Source organism: Gymnoscopelus braueri, assembly GCF_963280865.1.
Source record: "Gymnoscopelus braueri genome assembly, chromosome: 17".
Taxonomy (NCBI): Eukaryota; Metazoa; Chordata; class Actinopteri; order Myctophiformes; family Myctophidae; genus Gymnoscopelus; species Gymnoscopelus braueri.
In genome coordinates this window covers 23,254,659-23,281,247 of record NC_137617.1, presented here as the reverse complement: position 1 = coordinate 23,281,247, position 26,589 = coordinate 23,254,659, and the positions used below count along the sequence as shown (strand labels likewise).

At 43.0% G+C, this 26,589-nt stretch overlaps 1 protein-coding gene across 1 annotated transcript in view; it reads left to right on the top strand.

Moving 5' to 3' along the window:
• Positions 1–6,685: 6,685 nt before the first annotated feature.
• itga3b (integrin, alpha 3b) overlaps positions 6,686–26,589 on the top strand; it is a 46,771-nt gene continuing 26,867 nt past the window's right edge. Inside the window, exon 1 of the mRNA XM_080455951.1 lies at positions 6,686–7,083. Coding sequence (XP_080312077.1) covers positions 6,923–7,083 — 161 coding nt within the window. The 5' untranslated portion in view covers positions 6,686–6,922. The remainder of the gene's footprint in view (positions 7,084–26,589) is intronic.

Here is a 26,589-nt window from a genome sequence, read left to right as displayed (position 1 = left end):
TGCTGTCTAATGTTGTTTAAAACAGTGGTTCTCAAACATTTTCATGTCAAGGACCCCCCACTTTATATGTATTTGTCCACGGACCCCCGTGGACAAAATGTTTTGTGCCAGAGGCCAGGGATTGGTGTTTTTAAAATGTTTCAAAGATTTTCCATCGCATCAAGACGTGTTGTGAGCTTGTAGATTGGCTATTTTCAAATAGCCGATGTACTGTATATATAGAGTTAACGCATTAAAACTGTGTCATTTTCGATTTTTGCGTTGGCTATTCAAAAATAGATATACAAGCTCACAGCGTGTCACTTTGTGCCACGCTGCGAGCTTGTACATCTGCTTTTTTGAAAATTTTTGAAAAATCGAGAAAGTTTAAGAACTATTGATTTAGAAGGCATTTGTGGAATCGGCCTCAGGTCTTAATGGGTTAAAGTGGTTTGCTGGGGACCCCCGGTGTGTGTGATCATGCAGCCTAGTCGCTTCTTTTGGGCTTGTTTTCGTAGACCTGGCAAAACTGTGCATGAGATGCTGCAGAACGCACCTTACTTGAATCTACCATGCATGTATTTTCAAACAATGTTCTCACGTGAAAAACACTGGATATTTGTTTCTTATTGCTTATTTTGTTCTAAAAATAGGTTATATGTGTGCCGAATAGGTCAGGTTTCAGCAGGAGAGTGTGTCGATGTTCATTGTCCTTTGTGTCCCCGGGGAAAGCAAAAACGTTCACTTGATATTCTAAAATGTAGCCAAGTATTGAGGAAGAGCCAAAGCTTGAGAGGTTGTTATTCTCACAGCAGGCCTACTGTACCTGTCTATACAAACAGAGTAATGAATCTTGATATGGTTACACAGTGTGTGGTTTTATATACTTTGTCTGTGTGAGTGTGTGTGCTGTGTCTGGAGTAAATCAGCGCTTTTAGTGGGTGCGATCCAGAAATGAGTGGATCCCGTATTCTCCATGTGAAAGGTCATCTGAGCCTGGCGACGGACTTGGTTGGAGCTTCAACGGAGATTCACACTGCCCCCCCCCCCCCCATCAGACACCACAGTCGCTTTAGCACACTGGGCACATAGCAACCCGCGGCTCCATGGCAACACCTCGCTCTGTCGTCGAGGTGCAGCGAGGACTTGGTGTGAGAGCGTGCTGTGTTTCATATTCTGCAAATGAATGCGTTATGTGCTTCAGTCTAGCTTATCTGAATTCATATTCATGGCATTCACGCCCACGCAACGTTAACCCATGTGAACTTCTTTCAAGGACTTCTGCTCCTGTTTATCCGCGTTACTTTGATAATTTCAAGGTTGTACTGTAGTGTTTACTTTGTATCTTTCAAGGATTTAGGCATAAGACTCGGAGTTGCCTTCATTATCCAGTAATGGAAATACTGCTAGTCAAGAGTAGGAAGAAAGACAAGAAAGAAGCCATACAATACAATACAAAATTATTATGGAATTATAGATTAATAAAGAATCCTGCACACACTTTCACATTCAATTGACCTCTAGTCTAGTGCCTAGCATTTTACAATACTTTGTTGTAATCCTAAAATATACACCTTTTGGTGACAATTTCTTTAGTTCTTTAATCTTCTGACATAAAGTTCTGACATAGAACTTCTAGGCAGGTACAATATCAATCAATTTCCATTTGTTATAGTACTGTATAATCCGACTATAATGGAGCATACTGTATTCTAAGTGCTCTTTACTCATGCTGGCCAATAATTGCTCCTTGCCTGGCCAGTGCACTCCATACAGTATGGACTCTCCATACATACAGACTCAATGACTTAATGACTACTGTAGTTCATTCCTCCTATCACCTCTTTACATCAGGAAGTCCAGATAGCATCCCGCGATTCCCGCCCACCCATGTCATCCACCCCTCAGCCCCTGTTTCAAAGCATGCATAGGGGGACGGGACGGAGCCAGTCAGCATCCACAACAAACCACAAAGCTGATCCCAAACTTCGGCATATAAACACACTTAAAGTATGTAGGCTTAACCTCCCCAATTAAACGGATATTACGAGGGAGAGCAAAAACACAGGAATAATGAGACGTGGGGAATTCTGTTTTTCCGGGACAGTATGGGAATGAGGGTGGCGGTGGATTTGAAGGGGGTGGGGGCGCAGGAAACTGGGAGATAAATTGCAAATTACATTCCATGTGTGTTGTGGGCTTGGGCTGGGACTGGGGGGGGGGGGGGGACTGCTGTAAGGGTCTCTGGGGGTGGTGGCTGTTGCATTAGGGCCTTTGTCCCTGCAGTTCAGAGAGACTGGTGTTGGCTTACAGTGGGATCTAGGGAACGCTCAGCTAAAAGCCGGAAGTGCATTGTTACTGTATGGTTACTGTAATTGTAGGAAGGGGCTGTTTTTACCCTATGTTTTTGTACAAAATGTGTTATATATATATATAGTATGATTGTTGTTGTTGTTTTCTTCACTTAGCCTAATTTTGAATTATTTGCGACTATGCAACTGTAGAAGTTGAAAGTTCCCACATTTGTAAGCGCTGTTCATGAAGCATGCTACCTATATGCTTGTTCAGTCAAGTCATTTTCTAACAGTGATTTAAAAAGGAAGTTAAGGTTTTCTTTCAAGTAGGCTATTCTATAAACTGCATTCTCATTGCATCTGTAAATATAATAATGGCCACATATGTATGACTATATACTAGTTGACTGGTGTGCAAGAGCATCCATACATCAGTGTAATCATATACCTTATGCACCTGAAAATATTTTTTTGTGATGATAATGAAGAGAGGATCTGTATCAGCTGCCAGTCTCCCGACTGACTCAGTTAACATGGTAAAAGGGTGGGGTTAAGACCCAGAGGGGTTGGGATCAAGTACCCTCTCTACCCCTCTTACAATATGAAAGGGAATCGATCACACAGAACAAGATATAGGCGTAGGTCGCGTTGCAGTGGTTAAATTCCTCTCTAATGTCTCTGTTTGGGACGTTGTTCTCGCTTCGTGTCAGCGTGGTCAAGCTGTGCCTATGTGTGCATGATCTCGTGGACCTGTTAAACATCACTTCTGTGCCAGGTGCATGTCTCGATATGGGATGTTAGTATGTTGACACTGTATACACTGACATGTTGTGCGTTTGGTTTGAACACTGTTACGGTACACTTTGACAGGTGATATGAACATGCAAACACAATGTAAAAGCCTGGATGAAGTTAAAACACTTTCAACCTGGCGTCCCTAAACATAACCTCAGTAAAACTATGCATAAACCTAACCTTAATCTAAACGTAACCTCAGTAAAACTATACCTAAACCTAACCGTAGGCCTAAACTTAACCTCAGTAAAACTATGCCTAAACCTAAACTTATTCCTAACCTTAACCTCAGTAAAACAAATACAAGAATACAAGAACCGCTGGGGTCGAGCGGTCCGTGAAAAAAACATTCCGGTTACCATCTCTACTAGGCCCCCTCTTGTTTTTGCCCTACACTAAATATATCCAAGAATAGCCGATCTACAAGCTCACAATGCATGGACGTGTTGTGAGCTTCTAAAGCCGCTATTTTCTCTAAATGTAAACAACATAGTTTAACCAACTCGGCTACACTATCTCTGTATCTTAGAAATAGCTAAGGGGACATATCTCTGAACAAAAGGAGAGCTCTGGTTGTCAACCTGTGGAATGTGCAGCAGGGGAAAGTAGTATTTCCAAAGGGCATTATTTCATTGGGGGCAGCAGAGGGATTACTTTAGGAAGCAAGAGGAACTCCCAGACTGTGAGGAGAAGCAGAGAGTGGGAGCCGGCTCTACAGCTGGAGGAGGTCAAAGTAGCGGTCCATCCACTCCCTTTATATTTTTGTCTTCCTTGGGACTGACAGTAGGAAAGCTGATATAGAGAGATAGCATAGTTGAAGCATTCTTGGGTGGGTGGGTGGAGGGGGGTGTTAACCACTAGGCCTACATTATCTCTGGCTACATGGCATGAGATTTCATCCAGGAGAAGACAACCTGTTGAAAGGTCACACATTGTGGTGAAGATACGAGCAAAGTGAGGGATAACGCAGTAAGGCACAGTCCCTCAACACCAGGGGTCCCTAGGGAAGACTTCAAGAAGGGTAATTGGGGGAAGGGTGCAAGGGAAGGGGACACTTTTAAAAACCTCTTTGGCCCATTCCCTGACCTCTCTAAGGGGATTAAGGGTTTAATGAACTACCTATTGGAGGCCAGAAATTTAAGCGACACGCAATAGAGCAATGTGGAGGGTGGCTCTTATTGGAATGCTCATGTGAGCACGCTGAGAACAAATACGCTGGCCCTGAGGAGTTGAGTCAGGAGGCTCACAAGGCCACTGCCAATACTCATTAGAAACAGCAAAATAACCCACTGCAATCACACAGTCCCACTCCAACACAATGTTGAAACACAAAATAAGCCGACAAGGTAGTTTTACCCGCAGGCTCTACTGAAATAAAATGTCACTCACAATTGTGTGAAATGTTTGAAAAGAAACGATACAAAAAAATAAATAAAAAAACTGTGTTTTTTTGGACTAAAAGGATGCAACAACTTCTGAATCCATCCAGAGTTATACAGCAGCTAATTACTTTGTACCGTAGTTGTTACAATGAAACATATTGTTATATAGTTGCACTAAGGTGCAATCATGTTCAATTTGTACCTTAGTAGTTACAATGAAACATTGTTGCACTGAGAATGTTTCATCTCGCCATTATTTATCCAACTCCCACACCTTAATAGCAGCTTGCCTGGCGAAAGTACTTGAGTAGTACTTCGTCGTACGACCGTGTCACTGTCTGTCACTCGCCAAAAATCGGGCTTCAGGCGACATGGATTTATTGACTGCAGCTTGTGATGCAGCGGATTAGCAATAAAATCGTGCACTTTTTGTAAGAAGCGTGAAACTTTCAGCATAGTTAGTAAATATCATAATATACATTTTCAGATGTGGAGGGAAGTCTGATTTGACCACTGAGAGATCAAATCCAAGATGGCCGCCATTCCACTAGGTCTAAATGTCAAACACATATAGTTTTGGAACTAAATACTGTAGAAAAACCTTTAAGGTGTTCTTTCCAACTAAGTTGGGGTTGCCCATTCATTTGATGATACTTTGGAGATTGCCAGAACCCAAGGACATACATTTAAATCCAGGTCAAATTACATACTGTAGAATACGTATATTTTAGCTTGGAAACTGGATTATACTGCAATATAGTGAAACTTTACTTCCAAATTAAAAGAATAAACCCATGGTGGTAGTCTATTTTAATACTATATTAAAATGACAATAAGGTTCAAGGTTGTTCTTTATTGTCACATCTTGTGTACAGGAAAGAGAGAAAAACAAGACATTAGTGATAACAAAAATATTAGTGATAATAATGATAATGATAATACATTTGAGTGCAGCTTTGGAACACTTGCATCGTCCAGTACACCCTTTTGTGCAGTGACAGCGGATCAATTCATGGCGCAATTTTGCTTCTGGGGCGAGTGGTCCAAAACGGGTGCCATCCAGTTATTTCCATTATCCAATCAGAAGTCTCTGGCATCTCTGGTTCCAGGACCAATGCCTGGTTCCAACAGTTGGCCTGGTAGCAAATACGCTTGATGTGTTGCTTGAGTGCTGCCTGCGTTGGAGGAATGTTCTCTACTAGTGTTCTTGACTTCTGTGTGAAGAGCTGTTTCATGGCATCCTTCACTTCTGTGGACTCACTGGTTTGGTAATACACGAGCACCACAAATTGCTCTAGCAGGAACATTGATCCTTCACTGACCTCACTTGGCATGCATAGGAGTTCACTGAAAGCTTCATTCACCTCTGGGAATGACTTCCAAGTTTCCCAGGCAGTCTTCTTTCCTCTGCCAGCGAACGCAGATACAGTGTCACACCCGGTGAAAGCGTGAAAGACTGGGAGAGTCAGACACTGTGTTGGAGTCATTGTGGCGACCATTTCATGAACAGCTACAACATGTACTGAAAGTTTGATCCAACACCAAAGGCAACCCACTGCTCATCGGGACCCATCTTGCTGAATGAAGCCAAAGCCAGTACTACCACATCAATATCAACAGTACGTATGGTCACCTTCTTACACCCCTTTTACACAGCATCTGACACATGCAGAAGCAGACGAGTGTCAGCGTCCTCTTGCGAACATTGGGCAAGAAAGGCCAAAAACTTCCCAAAAGAAATATTAAAAATAAATGAAAAACGTTACAGAAAAAAACACGTCCCCCTCGCGTATTAGGAGGGCAGGGTGAGTCACCAGAACCAAGGACGGGTGTTTTTGATGAATCTAACATGTTAGAAATTGAGTTTGAAATTATAATGGGTTTGTATAGGAAGGGGGCGTGTCTGATAAAAATTAACATCAAATATGTAAATACTGAATCAAGCAACTTAAAAACGGTCTGGGGTGTTCACAAAAGCCTGAGTAGACGATAAAATGACCCAAAGTTTTTTTGAAAGTGAAATATCCCTTTAAGTTGGACTATCGGCCATTTTGTTCTGAAAATGAACATTATGGCATATACCAACTATGCTGAAAGTTTCATGCTTCTTACAAAAAGTGCATGATTTGCTTTAAAAAAAAATGGGAGCTTATCCGCTGTACTATGATTGAAGCTACACTTCACTTGTTCATGTGGGCGTGTAGAGAGGGGGACAGGAAAGGGGGGATCGGCCGGGGGACAGCAGGCAGCACCACCACAGAGCATGATGCACCGACACCTATAGGCAGTATACCACTGCAGAGTGCGAGAGGCGAAGGAGTCAAGGACGTTCTTTCATTTCAATGGGGTGCTTATAGTGAAGCCTACCTGTTGGATCCTTATAGTGAAGCCTACCTGTTGGATCCGCAGTGAGGGAGACGGCGGAGCTTACAGACCCCCCCCCGAGCGTCGGGATTCAACTAAATCTCCAACATGGCACGAAGGCTGTTGCTGTTTGGATTCTTGGCGGTCTCTTTCTGCAGTGGATTTAATATTGACGAGCGGTTCCCGGTGATCAAAGAAGGGAAGACGAAGGGAAGTTTCTTTGGACTCTCGGTCGCCCTGCATAAACAGACGAAGGGACCCAAATACCTGTAAGTTACCAGTGCATCAGGTGATCTCAGCCTACTTGTCCCACTTTGTTCAGCCATGTCCTACTTTCTTGTCAGTAAACGTTGTCTTCCATTTATAGGCATCAAGATATAGCTTAAATGATAAAACAGCCAAATGTGGCTTTTTTTTACGCTTGACAACGCGATTATACATAATAAATAAGTTAAAGCAACTGAAAGGCATTTGCACCCGCACACGGTGATGAAACATTGTCAACACCTGTCCCTTCATTTAGCCTACATGGAAATGAATGTGTTTTGCGGTTTGCCTTGCGCTTTCCAACTTTTTAAATTAATATTTCGATAGACCCCTACATTACATACATCAACATTTCCCTCTATTATGTCAGCCACCTGTTACTGTCTGTCTGCACAGTGGGGCTACTGTACCGAACCAACCGGTGGGGCTTTCCCATATGATCTAATGATTTGCATTACGTCAAAAAAAATTATCTAGTCTAATAAATCTCAGCATGTGGAGTCGACAATGCACCTGGTAGACAGACATGAGAAGAAAGGCTGCCGTCCTTGACAATGGCTTGCAAGTGTGCGCAGTCCTTGAAACAGGATTCGTCTACGTAGGCTACTGCTTTCCAGTGTGCGGAAGTAATACCTGTGTTGCTGCTGGACTTAAAAATGAATAGATTAATTGTAGTCACGTAGTGAGCAACACGCACCATGCTGTCAAACCTTAACATAGCTTTTAATTTATTAGAGATGTGTTGGTGACTACTAATTACAGTAGGGTGTAGACCAGTGTTTCTCAAACTTTTGAATTACAAGGACCCCCCTTAACTCTGACAGTATACAAATGGAACCAAATGGACCCATTAGGGTCCATTTGGTTCCATTTGTATACTGTTGGAGTTACAGACTTGATAGGGGTCAATTTAGAACCCCCCCCTCCATTTGTAAACTGTCAGAGTTATAAACTTGATAAGGGTTAATTTAGAACCCCCCCAAGGAACCCTGAGAGTCCCCGGACCCCACTTTGAGAACCACTGGTGTAGACTGTGTGTGTGCTTTAATATGGCCTGTGTCCTCATAATGTTACCCTTTACTGTTTCTTTAACAACATTCAGTTTGTCTATTTGTTTATTTATTCCTTCCATTGACTAGCATGACGACCCAGTGCCTCTATTTATTATTTATGAATACTGGCTTCTTCAGACAGCAATAATAAGTTAATAACCATTCTATTATCACACTTACTGCAAACAAGTGCCAAAAACTAAAAGTTAATAAGTTAATAATAAGCATTCTATTATCACACTTACTGCAAATAAGTGTCAAAAACTTAAAGTTATACATGACTCAAGGGTAGGCCTATTATGAGGTGGGGTTTACATGCCTAGGGGACTGTCATTTGCCATGTCTGCAGGCTACACAGGTGGGCCAGCCAGGTGACCCTATAGATAGTCTGTGGTGCAGGCAGTAAAAGGAATCATATACCCATGAAAATATATCCTCAAGCAGGGCTACAGCATGAGGGAAATATGCTACTCTACACATACGAAGATATTTCATTTTAGCGTCACAAGATAATGTCTTAATTCCCTCATATTGTATCAATCTGGGCTACCTTTGTCTTGATTGATTGAATACTTTATTAGTCAGAAATGTAAACAACATGGAGGTACAGTAAGACATTTAGGCTAAAAGGATAACACAAAAATGTCCTGGGAACTTGTTTCTATTGTGGTCCTATACGTATTCAATTCATCAACATAGCATAGAATATTAACACATCAATACATGTCATCAACAAATACAAACAACTAGAACATACACATTCTGTTCTGTGTTCTACAGCCATCAGGAATGCAATAGAAAGCTGTGACGTGCTGTAGCCTATTTGACTTTCTATTCCATGTGTCCTGAGGCTATTGCATTCAACTGTGACAGAACTGGATTTGTGTTTCACAAATAAGTGAATCCATTGCATTGGTTTGTAGCACTTCCAGGTTGTTCTTACCTACAGTGCTAGACGTATAACTGCTCACCCATAGAATCAACACTGATAGTAAAGCTTTACATAGAAGTAGAGGGTCAAATAACACCTTTATTCTAATGCTATTTTAACCCAGTAAAACTGGGAAAGCTTCCGTGTCATTTTAGATTTTAACCGCTTTAACCATTATTTTATACTTTGGCTATTCAAGAATAGCAGATATACAAGCTCATAGCACGGCTATGAGCTTGTAGATCTGCTATTTTTGAAAAATACTTTGAGATGGGGGTCCACAGACCAATACATATAATTTTGGGGGTCTTTGACATGAAAAGTTTTACCACCACTGATATAGCAACACACTTTTTTTCAGAAAACTGTTAAGATTTAGGAGACATTTGTAGAATCGGCCTCAGGTCTTAATGGGTTAAAGCGAGATGATCGATGTTCAGGCTTGTATATGTTAGAAGCCTTCCTGGTCTTCCAAATGATGTCAGTGTAGGATTTCCTTTAGCCAATTAAAGTGGTGTCCTCATCCTTCCCCATCCGTGATACCACAGTGTTGTCATTTAGCTGCCTATTTGTTTCCTTGATGAAAGTGGCCGTATCACCAGTAAATGCTTTGAAGAGTTATGCAGGAAAGAGGACTGCAAACCCAGCCTCCCTACTTCCTGAACAACGTTTGCTAGAGGAAGCGATGACCAGTGACTTAATACGTTTTCTTTATCTTGGAGCACATATTAGACGTATCAGCCATTATCTCTGCAAAGTGGCAGATTCATGTGGCTTTAGATTTCCACCAAGTGGTAGAAGGGATAGTGGTGTCCTGCTGACAGACACATGATCGATGGCCTATCCTGGGAACCGTCCCCGAAGGGATGGTGTCACCGTTTGCAGGCTGCAACCTTAGATGGGGGACCACATGGCCGTGCTAAACAGGCTAGAGGCCTGGGGACCCATCGGTCCTGTAAAAGGAAGAGTGTAGACTAGAGATGCACTTGCCATTAGCATCTCTTGCTCCTATCAGTCACAACACAAGCCAAGAGTAGTCTCATTTTACTATGGAATATTGCCTATGCTGTAAAAAACAAACAACAACCTCAATTTAGTTTGAGTGTAGTAGAAAATGTATTTTTTATGCTAACCCAAGATGAGAAGTGCCTGGCCATTTGTCAGAGGTGCTCACTTCTCTTAAAGTTAAGTCAATTGAATCACCCATTCACTAAACATTGTCTCCCAGCAGGCCAGCAAGCTTATGAGACCTATTACCCATTATGTATTGACAGTGCTGAGAAAAGAAACGTGTCTATGAGTATTTTACAGTAATTGCCTGCGTGATCTTCGTTGTTTTGGTTCTCTCGTAACTCCGGGATCTGTCTCGTTTCACCACAGCAAGGGCTAGCCGCAAAGCTCTTCATTACACACATTTCTCTCATTTTCAGAGCGAGCAAGGGTGTGAATATTTGAAAAATGTGAGAACTGGGAATATAAACCAGTACTGACATGTACAGTGTTTAAAGTGGGGACTCGTGTGCATGCATGATGAGTCAGCCAGACATTAGGATAAAAGAACTTGAGACAGTGGGTTACCAGTGCAATAAAACAAAACCATGCCTTTTTTTTTCTTTTCTAAACCGCTTAAGTTGTACTCAATTATCCAATTTGGCTTTTGCCAGAAGTGTATCTTCTTGACTCAATTGAAGTGATGTGAAAAAATGTATTTCACTAAACACTGTTTTTGGAATGGGGGGCCACTGGCAATTATGAAACAGACAGTGCTTATTGTTGGGAAGAGCTGCACCTTGCTCATCCGGCGTCTACCTGAGGCCAATTTGTACAGGGCATTCATCTCTCCTCTCTTCATCCCTTTTCCCTCCTATGAACCATGTAAGGTCTCGGAGACACCCCCCCCCCCACTTCTGAGGGCCTTTTTTGTTCTCTATTGGAGCAGAGAGGAGGGACCAGGCTGTCAGCTGGGCATCTATTGGCTCTTCCAGGCCCCTGACCCTGTGGTATGCCTGGAATGTTTCACCCTTCTCTGCACACTCAGACCATCCAGGTTGCAGGTTGGGACAGGACAGGCAGAAAATGAGGAGTTTAGGGAGAATTCGGCAGACACACACCTATGAAAACCCCTCCAATGTTCAATCCGAGCAGACTGTTCAGCCCTCAGGAGATGGGCAAGCTTAGTCTGTAATTTCTCAACAAGATAGTCTAGGTCTTAAGAGAGTCATGTCCTCTGATGCAGGAACATTTGGTTTTATTTATTTTGCCATTTTATATACATATACATCATAGTAGAGACTCCAGGCATCATGTAATGCAAACGCCATCAATTTATTGGCTGAGTATTTGGTACAAGACCTCCTTCAGAACATGTGGAGGTTGAAATGACACAATCCAAATACACTGTAGAGTGGAGGCGTGAACAAGTGCACTCAGTCAGCAATCAGGAAGTCAATCAGGCATCATCAATATAGAGTCATGAAAACTGACCAATAATAAGACCATAACTACATGAACCCTAGTGTCCCTATTTCTGGGCAGGTCATATTTGGCAAAAATGGGCGAACATTTGGCAAAAATAGCCAATCTACAAGCTCACAACGCATCGCAACAGGACGTTTATAGATCTGCTATTTTTACAGAAGACATTTGGTGTACAGAGAAAAAAGGAAGCGGCCAAGGATAGACCTCCAGCCTCTTAGTTTTGGTTAGTTAAGGTTAGAGGAAAGGTGGTGAGAGCATTACCTTTTACCTCCCGAATCCATATATAGCATTACGGAAAGAGAATACTGCTCTTTCTTCGACCAGCGCCTCTGTCTGAAAGCCATGGCCTGAGGATGTGAAACTCAGTCATTTAATTTGACGGGGCCTTCCCTTTTCTCCTGCGAGTTGGAGATTTGAGTGGTGGTTGGGAGGATTTTATAGACATGCACACACAGCTGAATACAGCATTCTGTTGGAACATGTACAGAACATGTATATTGTGTTCTCCTCCATGCCTGTGTTTGGCACAAGGCACATATCTCACTCGCATCCATCTTCTCTCGACTTTGGTACAATGCCACAGATATTAATGACTCATTCGTTTTCCGTGCTCGAAAAAAAATACTTTAAACCTGACATCCCTATTTTGGGCGTGTCATTCGAGGCGAAAAATCTGAAAAACCTAAAAAAGTTTCTAAATTCAAAAGCAGCGAAAATAGCAAATCTATGAGCTTGTAGATAGGCTATTTTCACTATTTGTTGTACAAAGACGTTTCTATGGCTCAAGTAACCACTTGAATTGTCAATACAAACATTTTGAGGTGAATGTCCATCCATCCGACAGGAATTATAGGCCATGAAAGGGCATTCTGCACCATAACTGAGTGAACTAATGTGTGTCACATGAACTAGAGTACAACTTAGTGCAAATGAGGAGGATGGATGAACTTGGCTGTGGTCCAACATTCCGTCATAGAGAGATGGTAGTGGTCGTTGCCTTTGAAGAAGGTCCATCAAAGCATGAATGGTCATGGCACAATGACAAGGACTGTGATAAGAGTCCTGCACTGTCCATTATACCCTGATGTAAACATGACAATCAAAGGGAGCACTGATGATTAAAAAGGAGACTCATTTCAATTACAATTGCTCATTTTACGCATGTAAAGATTCTGCACTGCTTCGTGCTTGTGCAGAGACTGATAGTCTAGCTAGCAGTTGCTGTAGCTGTATACTGGAGCTAACTAGATTAAATGTATATTGATTGCTGGTTGTCACTAAATTAGGCTAGTTTCTCCTCTTTCTATATTGATGTTGGAAAGCGTCAGCTGAGGGAAACTCTATCGCTCCCTGTTGATAACACTTATTTGTTGACCAAATTTGGAAAAATGCTAAGAAATGCTCATAGCTCATGTTTAAGCCTTGTTATCTATAGAACAGTGGTTTTCCCATTTTTTGTGCACAAGTCACACTAAAGGGAAAGTAAAAATTTCAACACTTTTCATATTGTTGTATATACTGCAGTAATAATGTGTGATTATCATAAAATCCCAATGCACACCTGGACTTCTGTCTCATGGAACACCGTTTGGAAACCACTGAGAATGATGTGAATGACTCAAATACTTTGTCAGTTCTGAGAAGGGCTTGTGATATTGCTTTTTATGACTCAACTGTCTGGGTATGTCAAACAAAAAAATTGTCCTCTCTCCCTAAGAATGTGTTCTTTGTTGGTCACTATTATATCTAAAATCATGAATCATGAATTCTCTTTTTATATTTTCAGTATCTTTTTGCGTGACACTGTTGTACGACTCATCCTAATTGATTTTAACAAAATCTATTAAAATGTCTTCATGTAAAAAACTCAATTATTTGATTAATTGAAAGAGTAATCGATAGAGTTATTGCTAAGAACATAATCGATAGTTGCAACCTTAAATGGGATATCCCAAGGCCTTTCCATATAGTTTGTAAATATAAAACGACATTTATCCATGGTGATTGGCCGTAATCTGTATGGCATTTATTGCCCGTGTCCAATCAGTTGGCGATGGCATAACATACTTGTCTGTTGTAGCAGTGGAATGAATGGCAGGTTCTAATAACATGTTGAAATGAAGCACAGCACGGAGCACAGGCACCCTGCTGACCCCTACAGAGGACAGTCCCTCTGTTGGGGCTTTCACTGGAAGGTACCTGCGGTGAAGACGGTTCTATCACAACAAACTTGGACCGGATCCTTTTTTGACCCCCAACTGCCCAGTTGTACAAATGCACAGAAACAGCATGCAAAAGAAGCTAGTATGGATGCACCTCAGGGCTTATTGGAGGGGGGGGGGGCGGGTTGCCTAGCCGTTGAAGCCATGCTTCAATACCTTTCAGCCTCTGCATGTCATTTTTCATCTTTAAAGGACATGCAACACCGAGGTATTGGTTTACACTTGGTATGCGTGTCTTTTTATCCTTAAAAGTGCATATGAGGTAGCTTTGTGGTGTTTTCCCCATTAGAAGTGACAGTATTCCATGTCACAGTGCACAGCCTAAAACTGACACTGATAGTAAAAGAGAGAGAGAGATGAAGTAGATAAGACAATAACGAGAAACTGTCTGCTTCGGTGGGTTGTAACAGGACGTCGTTCCAGCCGTGTTAATAATAGCAGCAGGGGCGTCCACTCCACACACAGGCTGTACCTTCAGCCCACAGGCTGAAGAGAGACTCGTTATAGTACAAAATATGGTACCTGCCAAAAATAATCTCATTGTTAAACTCGTCAGCAGAATGTCAGCTGTCAGCGCTTATAGCCACACTGAGCCAGACCCACCTGCACCCCACCCTTTCCCCATACTGCACTGTAGCAACAAGAAGGGTCAAAATGGGTGAGATAATGTCAGGGCATTGTAAATTCCACTATTTTATGGCTCCATGAGGGAAGTGTGTGGGGTATATAAGTGCACTGGGTTGGTTTGCTCAACGTGGGGGCCACTGATTTTTTGTTGCCTTGTAAAGATTAGGGAGCTGGGGGCCTGGGGCACCCAGAGATGTGTGGAACGAGACACAGAGCAGCTGTGCGTGTGCGTGCACGTGCTTGTGCATATGCTCATGCACTTGTTACGCCTGTGTGTGTATGTGTTGTTGAGTGTGTGTGTGTGTGTGTGTGTGTGTGTGTGTGTGTGTGTGTGTGTGTGTGTGTGTGTGTGTGTGTGTGTGTGTGTGTGTGTGTGTGTGTGTGTGTGTGTGTGTGTATTTCTGTCTCTCATGAATGGCAGGTACTGTACGACGTATATGCTTTGCTGTATGCATCTGCAGCAGCGGTGTGGACTAACCATCACTATGACATCAGTGTGACACAGTATTACCAACAACCTACACACTGATGCCGTACGCTGTGAGCTTATAGACATTTTCGGTCTTCCTCGTTATCATACAACAAAGCATATGCATATGTTTTGTTGCTAATGAAAGATGGTTTACTGTGGGCTAGTGTATCACTCAATAAAATCAGTGTTAAATGAACAGTGAGTATTTAATGTAGTGTGCCATCATGTGGTGACCTACCACATCCAGTCTGTCACACAGGCTCTAAATGAGTTTGCTCTCTTGTCACTGTTTCACGGATGGCAGATGGTGGTCTGCAAACAGGATGTTTGTCAAGTTGAGATACACCGGATAAATTGTGTTTGTTTTCTGTGTGTACAGGATAATAGTGTTAATCAAACTCTGCGATAGTAAAAATGGACCCTAAATAACCTGTAAATGTAAAATGTTTTACACTCATTTCTGGATCAGTTTTTATACAGTTCTATAAAAAAAAAGAACACTGAGGATTTTGCTGTGTGTGTGTGTGTGTGTGTGTGTGTGTGTGTGTGTGGAGGGCAGGTGCAGGCTGATATTGGATGGTCTTGGAAAAAAAGAAATGGCACCGTTCCATGTCATTTCCCCTTGTGATACACGGTATCTGGTTGAAATCAAAGCAGTCCTTGCTCCATTTCCTCTGCCAGCCAAACAATCTCCCCCAGAGACTGAATTACCATTCATCTTATTGATGTCTGCATTTCACTTCCTGCATTTCTCTTTTCTGTGTTTTGCCATTTGTACCCGAGCTGTTTCCCGGTTTGCTGTCTGAAATATCTGACATCATTGTGAACAGCTACAGTGTTTGAGTAGCGCCACAACGTGAAAGCGACCACAGGAGAGAATGCTGGGAGAAGGGAGAGGGCAAAGCAAACAAAAGCTCTCTCTCTCTCTCTCTCTCTCTCTCTCTCTCTCTCTCTCTCTCTCTCTCTCTCTCTCTCTCTCTCTCTCTCTCTCTCTCTGCCTTTAGCTCATAACTTCAATGGCCTTCACCGAGCCTGAAGAAAGATAACTGAAATATAGATGATACAGCGGTGTATGTGCTGTATACTATATTGTAAAATCCCCTCTCTATACTTATCTCTTTTTTTGGTTATCTTTGTCATAGGCCTTCTCTTTTACGTATATTGAAAATGATGGGCCAACCAATACCAACATTGACAGATACAGACAGCCTAGCAATATTTTGTTATTTATGAACCTGTTTTTCACATAACCAACAAGAAACCTATAGATTTAAGGAGCTTCTTTTATTATGACATTTGTGTTAACTATACACTGTACGTGTATATATAATTATCAAGCAGACAAGCACTACTGTGATTTTAATGTTATCAGCTGATGCACAGATTATAGTCAATGCAAAAATTGGCCTATTCAATTATTAATCAGATACTGTATATCGGAGCAACACTACTCTTTTACATAATCTTCCTAGCAGTGCCACAGGCTTACTTACTTACTTCTGCCACTTGTGCTTCTTGTCATTGTATAGGTTAAACTAATGTACACAGAAAAATCAATGTTAAAATTGCACCCACTTGCAGGTGCATTTTCTCGAGTTAAACTGACACTCAGGGTTTTGCAATGTAGGCAGTGAAAGTTGTGTTGCACTCATAAGTTCCTTGTCAATTTGTATCAGTAAAATGCCTTCAAATTTAAAATAGGTAAACTGGTTATTACAACAACAAAAAGTCAGAAATGTGATGGTTGTTCTATCTGGGAAAAAAACATCAGCTCAATGGTGGGAATGTGAATGTGTTTATTTTGTGAATGACAGGACAAAACATGTACAGTAGCTATGTAGTTATATTCTGATTGTATCAATGTCAGCGACAAATTGCTTGGCCGCAAATTAGCATCAGGTAATCTCCGTCAGGTAATTGTGCCCATGGTTCACCACAAACCACCTTTCATTTGGTGCTCAATCTGCTCATTCAGCTTTGGTAAGGAAGGATTACACTCACTAATGGTAATGAATGATACTAACACATTTGAAAGTATAGGAAAGACATTTACATAGATAGAAATGCTTAGCCTCGTAATGGTACTTCAGAGCGATCATATCATCTCTGCACTCCAGAGCTGACTAGATATGATCATACCATTACGGGGCTAAGCAATGCTTCCATGTCAAATATGGAAGAGGAAGTCATCAATTCATGGACGGGCCTCTGGGCATTTTCTCAATAGGAATATGAAGAACCAATGCATCTTCTATGAAAAATGAACGTTTGCATATCCTTAGCATCCATAGGGTGTTACATTACTTATATATGGATCTGGTTAAGCAGCTACTATAGCCTCTTAGCCCTGTGCTGCATTAGGTTGTACTCCTATGATATTCATTCTGTAAACTGATATATAAGGTCGCATACTCGGGTAACGGCAGTGCATTAATAAACCTCACAATGAGGTATTAACGCTATAAGTTTAGAACACCAATTAAGAAACAGAATGTGTTCATAAGGTTTCTGAGTGGCGCACACGCAACCCCTGGCACTGACCGGTACATTTTTACACGTTGAGAGTTACACTGCGGATATTACTGTGGCAGGTGTTGTGAGTCATATTGTGAGTGTGTCTTTGTCCGATAGCAGCAGGTTGCTTTACCACACAGACCCTCGTCACAGAGGACTCATCTGCTAGCTATGTGTGGGTACACACAAAGTGAATGTGTTAACAGGTGTGTTACTGTTAATGGTAAATAGCCTGATAGCTGTGTGTGTGTGAGTGTGTGTGCTCACGGACCACGCATTCTTTTGTAAAAGCCACAGTTTGGTGTTTGCTGAAAATACAGTCAAGTGAGTTCACGATAGTGTCGCAATGAGTTATGGTATTGTATTGTATAGCGCTGTTGAAAGACAGCGTGTATATTGAGAGAGAAAGGCATGAATGAATGATGGGTGGCTCATGGACACACGACACAGACATACACAATCACGTGTGACCAGTCATGTGTGCTTCCATGTCACTTTCCAGTCTAAGAGCTGTAGTAGACAAGACCAGACAGAAGACCCTGTACAGTATCTCTTCTTACACAGAATACACACCATCTCTAACATATTAGCCAATGCCCCATCTTCGTTCAGAGTAGTCATTACTCCATTACAACAACATAAATAGATTCCAGCCCTTGTCCCCTCTTGTACTAATGCTTAATTTAATCTGCAAAATTGAGTCCCCGCATTCAATATTATCCCCATCTATTCGCTTAGCAGGTCTAATCGGGTCAAGTGGCAATGTATTTCCTGGAATCGATACGGTTCGCCCATAACATAATTTAATTATGCCGTAGTGAAGTACTGCAAGGATGTAGCACAGGTGTGTGTGTGTGTGTGTGTGTGTGTGTGTGTGTGTGTGTGTGTGTGTGTGTGTGTGTGTGTGTGTGTGAGAGTGTGAGTGTGTGTGTGTGTGTGTGTGTGTGTGGGTGTGGGTCTGTCCCCGCATTAATGGAAAACAGAAATAGGTGATTTAAGGTTAGAGTGATGTTCAGATTTTTTTCATATGAGTGTGTGTGTGTGTGTGTGTGCGTGTGTGTGTGTGTGTGTGTGTGTGTGTGTGTGTGTGTGTGTGTGTGTGTGTGTGTGTGTGTGTGTGTGTGTGTGTGTGTGTGTGTGTGTGTGTGTGTGTGAGTGTAGGTGTGTGTTTGTGCCACAAGAGTCTTTCCTGTGTTTTTTTGCCATGGAGTTGCCATGGCTGCTAGTGAAACTCACTGTAGCACCACCGCCGCCTCGTAAACTAGGTTACGGCTCCACTTTTTCATACCCCGAGGGCTGTTGGCCCGCCACACCCTGTGACGAAAAGGCTGCCCTAAGCCTTATCTGGGTAGGTGATCAGTCACTAGTGTAAGGTTGACATTTCAGGCACATGCTTGCACAGGCACTCATTTAGGCACGTTTGCTTGCACATAAACGCAGAAGAACGAATAAGAGTATAGGCAGCACACCTTACACCTACAGTCAGCAAATTATGTAATACCGGTATTTACTGTTTCTTGTTGTATCGTTCTCTTTCTCTTTTTTTCTCTCTATTTTTCCACCATTACTTCTGACTTCCAGAGTTCTACTGTGCTGTTGTCTGTCTAACCGACCCTTACATGTCATTTTCATCCCTTTAGTTAAATTAACTCAGGAATTTACTGTGCTATTGTATGTCTGACAGACCTGTGCTATGTGTCTTATCTTGCTGTTTAGACTGGACCCATATAGACATGCTTGCACAGTGAATGAGGCTCCGCAGCCATCTCTTGCAGACACGACTGGCTGGCCCTGCACATTGTCTCTCAGCACTAGTCGTGCAAAAGCCCATCAGATACGAGACGTATGTTCAGACCAAACATCACGCTAAAAAGAGGCAAGAGTAGTCGGTCAAGGTTTGTGTACAGTATGTTTTTAAGTAGGTTTTCCCAGGTACCCTTGCTTGCTTGCTTGCTTGGTGAGAGTCGGGTAGGAGGAAGGGAGAATGAGAGAGATTGTGGCTCACTCACTTTGAGTTGCCTGGTTGCTTGCGCTGCCTTGGGTGTCCCACAGACAGACAACTGTTTACCAAAACAAGACCTTGGAGTGTCGCTTTCCCTTCTCGTCCTTTCTCTCCTTGCCTTGGTCTGGCTCTGAGTTGTTGATGGCTGTAGTGCAGTGGCTCTCAAACGTTTACGATTTCAAGGACGCCCATAAGGCCATATTCCTTGTTACAGACCTGTAAGGGTCCATTTGGAACCTTTCCCAGGTTGCTTTCCCAGACCAGCTTTTCATTCTCTTTTCATTCTCTTTTCCTTCCTCTCTTTTCCCATTTTATCCTCACTCATAAATCCTGAACTTTACAGTCCTCTTTTCCTGTTCTTCTTCCACTCTCTCTCTCCTCTTTCGTCCTCTTTTTTCTGTTCTGTACTTTGTTCAATTAGAGTCTTTATATGAGGCATGAAATTGGCATTCAGGTGACTCATCGTGTGTGCTCAATGCTCATCATCACCATAACAACATACTGTACATATGAACGGTATTCATCCCCTACCGAGGGCTCCCGGCACCAAACGTAGAGAATGCAGAGTTCAACCTTAAACTCGGGTGTATGTGCGCTCTCTCTCTCTCTGTCTGTCTCTCTCTGTCTGTCTCTCTCTCTCTCTCTCTCTCTCTCGCGCTCTCTCTCTCTCTCTCTCTCTCTCTCTCTCTCTCTCTCTCTCTCTCTCTCTCTCTCTCTCTCTCTCTCTCTCTCTCTCTCTCGTTGGCGGGGCGAATTTCAACATGTCCCCGCAGTTGGAATGCAGCTGCTGGTTGTCATCCCATCCTCCACCTCTCCTCCACCTACTTCTCGCCCCTGCCACCCCCGCACACACACACGCGCTAGTGCGCTCGCACACACACACACACACACACACACACACACGCACACGCACACACGCACACACACACAGACACAGACGAGCCTCTTGACAGTGTGTTTATGAGAAGGTGCTGATCAGGGAGGTAGGAGTGCACACATTGTTACATGAAGGGCAGGCAGGGAGCAGCGTGTGAAAGACAGGGCCGTGCTCTGTTTGGCCTCGTTGGCCTGCTATCACAAGCAGCTTTGATAAGTGAGCTCTGTGGCGATGCATTAAAACCACACAGTAGGATTCTTTTAACACTTAACCCATTAAGACCCGAGGCCGATTCTACAAATGCCTTCTAAATCAGTAGTTCTCAAACTTTTTCGTGCCAAGGATCCCCAAATTGATATATATTTGGCCACGGACCCTCAGATATATATTTGGCCACGGACCCCCACATCTGAAAAGGTTTTGTGCCAGGGACTCCCAGAAGAGAAGATTTGTGTAAAAAAAAAAGGTTTTAATGGGTTAAACCCTGTACACTTTGTTGACCGTGGTCCCCTAAGATGGGCCTATCCATGGCCACCTCATTTATTCCGTCTACACCAAATCTCTTCGCCGAAAACAACCGGTCTAAGCTCGGAACACGTCACAATGCATACAAGTTGTGAGCTTGTAAGCCCGCCTATTTTCACAGAATGTTATCCTATTATGACACTTGTAAAGACAGTGTCTATATGTCAAAAACCTGGTGTCATCATTTTGTTGGAATTGTCACAACAAACATGGGTGACCCATGCGTCCCCACACCAGCGATATAGCATTTAGAGACCATTCTGCAACGTCTGCAGTGCTTGTGAATCAGGTGAGACTAAAGCCTCGCCTCACCTTTGCTTAGTCTGGCATGTGCTCAAGCAGTTTACATGTGGGGTTTAGGCGTTTACATGTACATAATAATGTTATTTACAATTAGAGCAACGGTGAATAAGCCTGAAATCTGTGTAACAAGTAGAGGCCAAGTTGCCGACCAATAAGGAAGAGTGCAAAGGTCAGTGTGATACAAACACAGGTATAATAGTGGAATTATTAAGATGTGGAGGAAGATGAAGAACAATATCCCGGTGCTTTTGAAGAACCTTTGCAGTACAGTGTTTACTGAATCAGGTCAGATACTCCGCCACGCAAGGTGTTAATTGCCAAAAGATATCTGCTCTAGAAGCGAACAACGTGTCGGCATTTAGATCAGTTATTTTTTGCCAGCGTCGACACCGTCATACTACAGAGTATAAATCTGGCTTAAATATGTAGTCTGCCAGTCTGCCTGTGAGCTTGTCCTCATCAGCAGTGATTAGTGCTGGACTGTAATCCGGTCCACTACTCTACTCGGTCCAGTTTGGAGTGACACAATGAGTCTGGGGCTTTCGCTTGTACAAGCGACAAGCGTTGTTTACTTTTCTCGTTGTGCAAAGGTCAGAGAGAACGTTCCTTTGACCGTTTCTGAAGGGCTGCTAAGACATTTAGAGCCGTCTCACTCTCTCTGTCTCTCAGACGGGTTCTCTCTACCTGGCTTTTTGTCAATTTATCTACTCTCTCTTTATGTACTATCTTAGTACATTTCTCTCTCTCTCTCTCTCTCTCTCTCTCTCTCTCTCTCACGCTCTCCGTCTGTCTGGATAATCCCCCATGCTAATGGTGCCTTGTTCTCCCAGTCGTCTAAATCTTTGTTTTGAGTCAGTTGGTGTGAGTTTACAGTTGAATAACACTTTGGGTGGTCATGATGTCTGATTTAACAGACTGGCAGAGAATCATGCACGTCACTGTACATGTATTCCAGCACACACACACACACACACACACACACACACACACACACACACACACACACACACACACACACACACACACACACACACACACACACACACACACACACACACACACACACACACACACACACACACCTGCGTGCGGGCGTGCACTTGTTCTCTCTCTTGTGTATTGTAATACAGTGGGTCCTAATGCCACTCCAGTTGTACACACAGTGGTCCTTCATGTCCTCGACCCTCCACATATCTGTCAGCCCCACTGCCACTCCAAACCTCTGTGGAATTGATCGATTGATAAGTGATTACCTGGGCCATGGCCGTTTCCGTCCTATCATTTGAGATAGATGCAACTGAGAAGCCATCTTGGCTCTTTCTGGTCATCATCATTATAGTCTCTCAAGCCAGGCAACTCTTCCACAGTTTTTTAATGCTTCCACAGTCTGTATAACTCCGACCTCGCAAGTATTGTACACAGGACGCTGTCATTTGTCATTTCTGTTCACTAAAAGATTTTTTTTACAAATCTTTTAGAATTTCCATTTCTGTTATGCAGCAAGCTAGATAGACTTCAACTAATTTGGTTTCCAGTATAATTATAGGTGACTGCAAATTGAAAGCGAAACAGAAGTGTGTGTGTGTGTGTGGGGGGAGACATGCACTTTATTTTCTGTGCACTGTCAGTGCTTCCGTTATTCAGATGTTAGGTAGTAGCATTTGAAAAATGTGTGAGCCAACAATTCTGTCTCGATAGACTTAAATCATTATGACAAGGTAATTCCTAATAATGCCCGTTGACAGGGAGAAGATCGAGGTAATTGCTCGTCTTTGTTTCAAATGATGTAGTTGTGTTTGGGACATTTTGTGCTTCTGAGGTACAATATTACCAGAGCACTTGTTTTGGGGAGCCCAAGGGGAATTTGAAGGGGTTCCAGGGGATCCCCAGCTAAATGATTGTATATCAAACTGCGTGTCCTTGAGAATCACTGTGCTAGAGTGTAGTGCTTGAGGCAGTCACTCCTCAAAGCATGTGTGTTCATACTAGTCCCCTCTGGGTTTATTACATGGTCCTAGTTATTCCATAACCTTTGGGGTCAAATAAAGATACAAAAAAGGGGTATGAACTCCCACAGCTCCTGATCTTAGGCCAGAAATGATATCCCTAATGGATAACACTTTGGAAATGGTCACAAGATAATTGCACGCAAGAACATAAGAGGTATATAGGCCAACTCACTTGACTGAATCCCAAGCGAAAGAAGATCGAGATGTTTCTGAGTCTGTTCTGTGTTCAGGTTAATACATTGTGACACAGCAAAGGCCAAATGTTTATTTTTTCTGGCCCCTAGCTGACATGCTCATGTGAGTATTAAGGAAGTATAGGGGCATTTATCAGCTAGCTGTGTGTGTGGGTATGAGTAAACACTGAGGCCTGCGTTGGCGTGGTCAGTAGAGCCTGTCTCCTCTATCTCTATAATCAAAACCCACCACACACCCCTTCCTGCCTCTGTAGGTATGGCTCACCCAGTGTAATATTATAAACCTGTTAGTCATGCCTCCCTCCACATTTGCAAATATTAACCAAGCAAATCACCCGCACCTGCAGTTCCGTTTTTTTTTTTGTCGTTGTGAGAACCTTGATCTGTCTTCAAGTTATAGAACAACTTACAGTTGATTCACGAGAGATAGTTGGTCTTAAGGCCTTTGCAGACAGGGTGCGATTTTTCGCACGGAAAAAACGGACAATATCATTTTTTAAATGAACACATGGTTCTCAATGACCTCATGCACACCGGCTCCGAATTTACCGTGCGGCGATGCGATTTTTTCCAATCGAACCCAGTTTGATTCGTGCATCTTTTCGCATTCGGTAAAAACTGATAGACTAATCGCACCCTGTCTGCAAAGGCCTTTACTCTGGCACACGTACTGGACAGTAGCTTAAAGGGGTAGCCTATAGTTTTTTATATATCTATGTAAAGAGTCTGAAGCCTAATTGTTTCCGCCAGGCCGAAGGCGTGGCCAAGACTATGTTTTTGCCCCTGTCCGTCCGTGTGTCAGTCCGTCTGTGTGAAACTTTGCACACACACTCCCTGGAAGCCAAGGAAGAACCTCTGCCCCAAATTTCTCACATCGGCCTGTAATAGCACTACCAGGAGGCCGGTTTTTGCTAAACAAATGTTTTGATATTACTCCTACAGAATTTATCCAAACATCACACCAATCGGTACACATTATCTTATTATAGTCATGTGATCAAGACTGATCTGTCCGATTTTTCATATTCTACCCTGATTGGCTAAGATTGGCTTCCAAAGTTTGCAGGAGTGGCCTGTTCAGAACAAAATGCCTCAAATCATGAACGCAGTGTCTGATTGCCGTGAAACATTGCTGGCCCACGATAAGCTACCTGCCCCGTTAATGACCTGTGCTCCTGGGAGCCGATTCTTCTAGTTTATACTTTTTTTCATAGGATTTTTGCTAGATTTCCCACTTGAAAATGACTTTTTCATTCGAAAATAAGCTATTTACTGGTGACCTGATAGTCTAGTGGTTAATGCGCATACCACTCTAATGCCTGACAGTGAGTTCCTGGTTCGATTCCTGGCCGACCGGACAAGTTGCTGCATGTCACTCCTTCTCACACACACACACACACTGTAAATGTTTTTATGACCCAGATCGTGTGGTTTTTGACGTCAGACTTTGGTACTCTCTATTATGCCCATCAGCCTTAAGGGAGGTAGGTGTGTGTGTGCACATGCGTTCTGCCCTACAGGCCAAATTATTCTCTTACCACCTGGATGAAGGGCTGTACTACACCCTCAAGCTACTTAAAACAGCTTGGCTCTCCTTTTTTTTCCTGTTGACACAGTTTTTCTTTGCCAGTAATTATGTCAGCGCTTGATTAGCCTTGCAAAAAAAACATTCACAGGAAGCATTGTTTCATTGAATTGTGCTCGACATGTCACAATCGTACCATAACAAAGCAATATAGATTGGTATATTGATTGATATTTTGTTTAGCATGTTACAGTAGCTATTAGCTAACGCTGCTTGACATAATGGCCCCTATACTTCAAATAGGTGCACTCCCCCCACCTACAAAGAAGGGCTAATAAATCTTGTGCTGACAGTAAAGGCTATGTTCTACCACAGAGCCTTGTAGAGGGAGTAATCCCCTTTCTTCAAAGTTCGTCAGCGTGGTTAAAAGGTGCTGATGTAGAGGGCGTTTGGATGAGTGGGCCAAAAGACAGGGTTCAGTGCTCTGTGTGGGCGTTTAGGTGTGTGTGTGTGTGTGTGTGTGTGTGTGTGTGTGTGTGTGTGTGTGTGTGTGTGTGTGTGTGTGTGTGTGTGTGTGTGTGTGTGTGTGTGTGTGTGTGTGTGTGTGTGTGTGTGTGTGTGTGTGTGTGTGTGTGTGTGTGTGTGAAGAGAGAGAGCGTTGTCGCGCCCAGACTTGCCGCAGTTCACGCTCCAACTCCTCCACTCTCATCTTTTAGTTCACAGGTCATGTGACTGCTCTCTCTCTCTCAGTCTGAGTAACATCACGTCACCAGGCTATCATTCCATTTTTAAGCAGTGCCCGCGTTCTCCAAAACTGTATCCAGTCATTTCTACACATGCATACAATACATGCACACACACACACACACACACACACACACACACACACACACACACACACACACACACACGCACACACGCACGCACGCACGCACGCACGCACGCACGCACACACACGCGCACACGCGCACACACACAGACTGTTACCGTAGCTGATACTCTAGACTAGATTTGCAAACTGGCAAAAATAATTGATCCTAGTCTACTGTGTGTGTGTGTGTGTGTGTGTGTGTGTGTGTGTGTGTGTGTGTGTGTGTGTGTGTGTGTGTGTGTGTGTGTGTGTGTGTGTGTGTGTGTGTGTGTGTGTGTGTGTGTGTGTGTGTGTGTGTGTGTGCAGACGTGGTGCAGTCATAGAGCTATATAAAAACTAGAGGATGGAAGTAGACTCTCCTTCCGGACTAAACCTTTATAGAGCATGCACACTAGGGTTTCAGGCCATAGAAGTATGCACAGTAGAATGCAGAACCAGATTTGGCCACTGGTTCATTTTTTATTCCAGAAGCCCCATGCAGTCCTGGGGGCTTGGCAGCAGTGGAGTAAAGAGGGGATCTGGTCCTGTCGGGTCAATTGGACACCTATCTGGGGCCGGGACACGATTCTGGGACCTGCTATTTCCCAGACGGCCTCCCTATCCATTCAGCTATGGCCACTACTGCACACAAGTTTGAAAGTGGTTAAATTAGTCACTAGAACATCAAAGGATATCACGGCCTACTGGCTGCTCCTTTGAAAAATACCGCTGCAGATAAAAAGCTGTTGCACAGTGAACAACGTGCTATGTTGCAAATGTACCATAGGCCCCTATGCTTCTTTGTAAAACTGGTCACAGTTATAATATCCGGAGTGAGATAGGCTATCGGTTTTACTGTTGTTTAGACTTGCCGTATGGTATCACCTGTGGTCATATGTACAGTATAATCTAGCGTCTTACCCTACT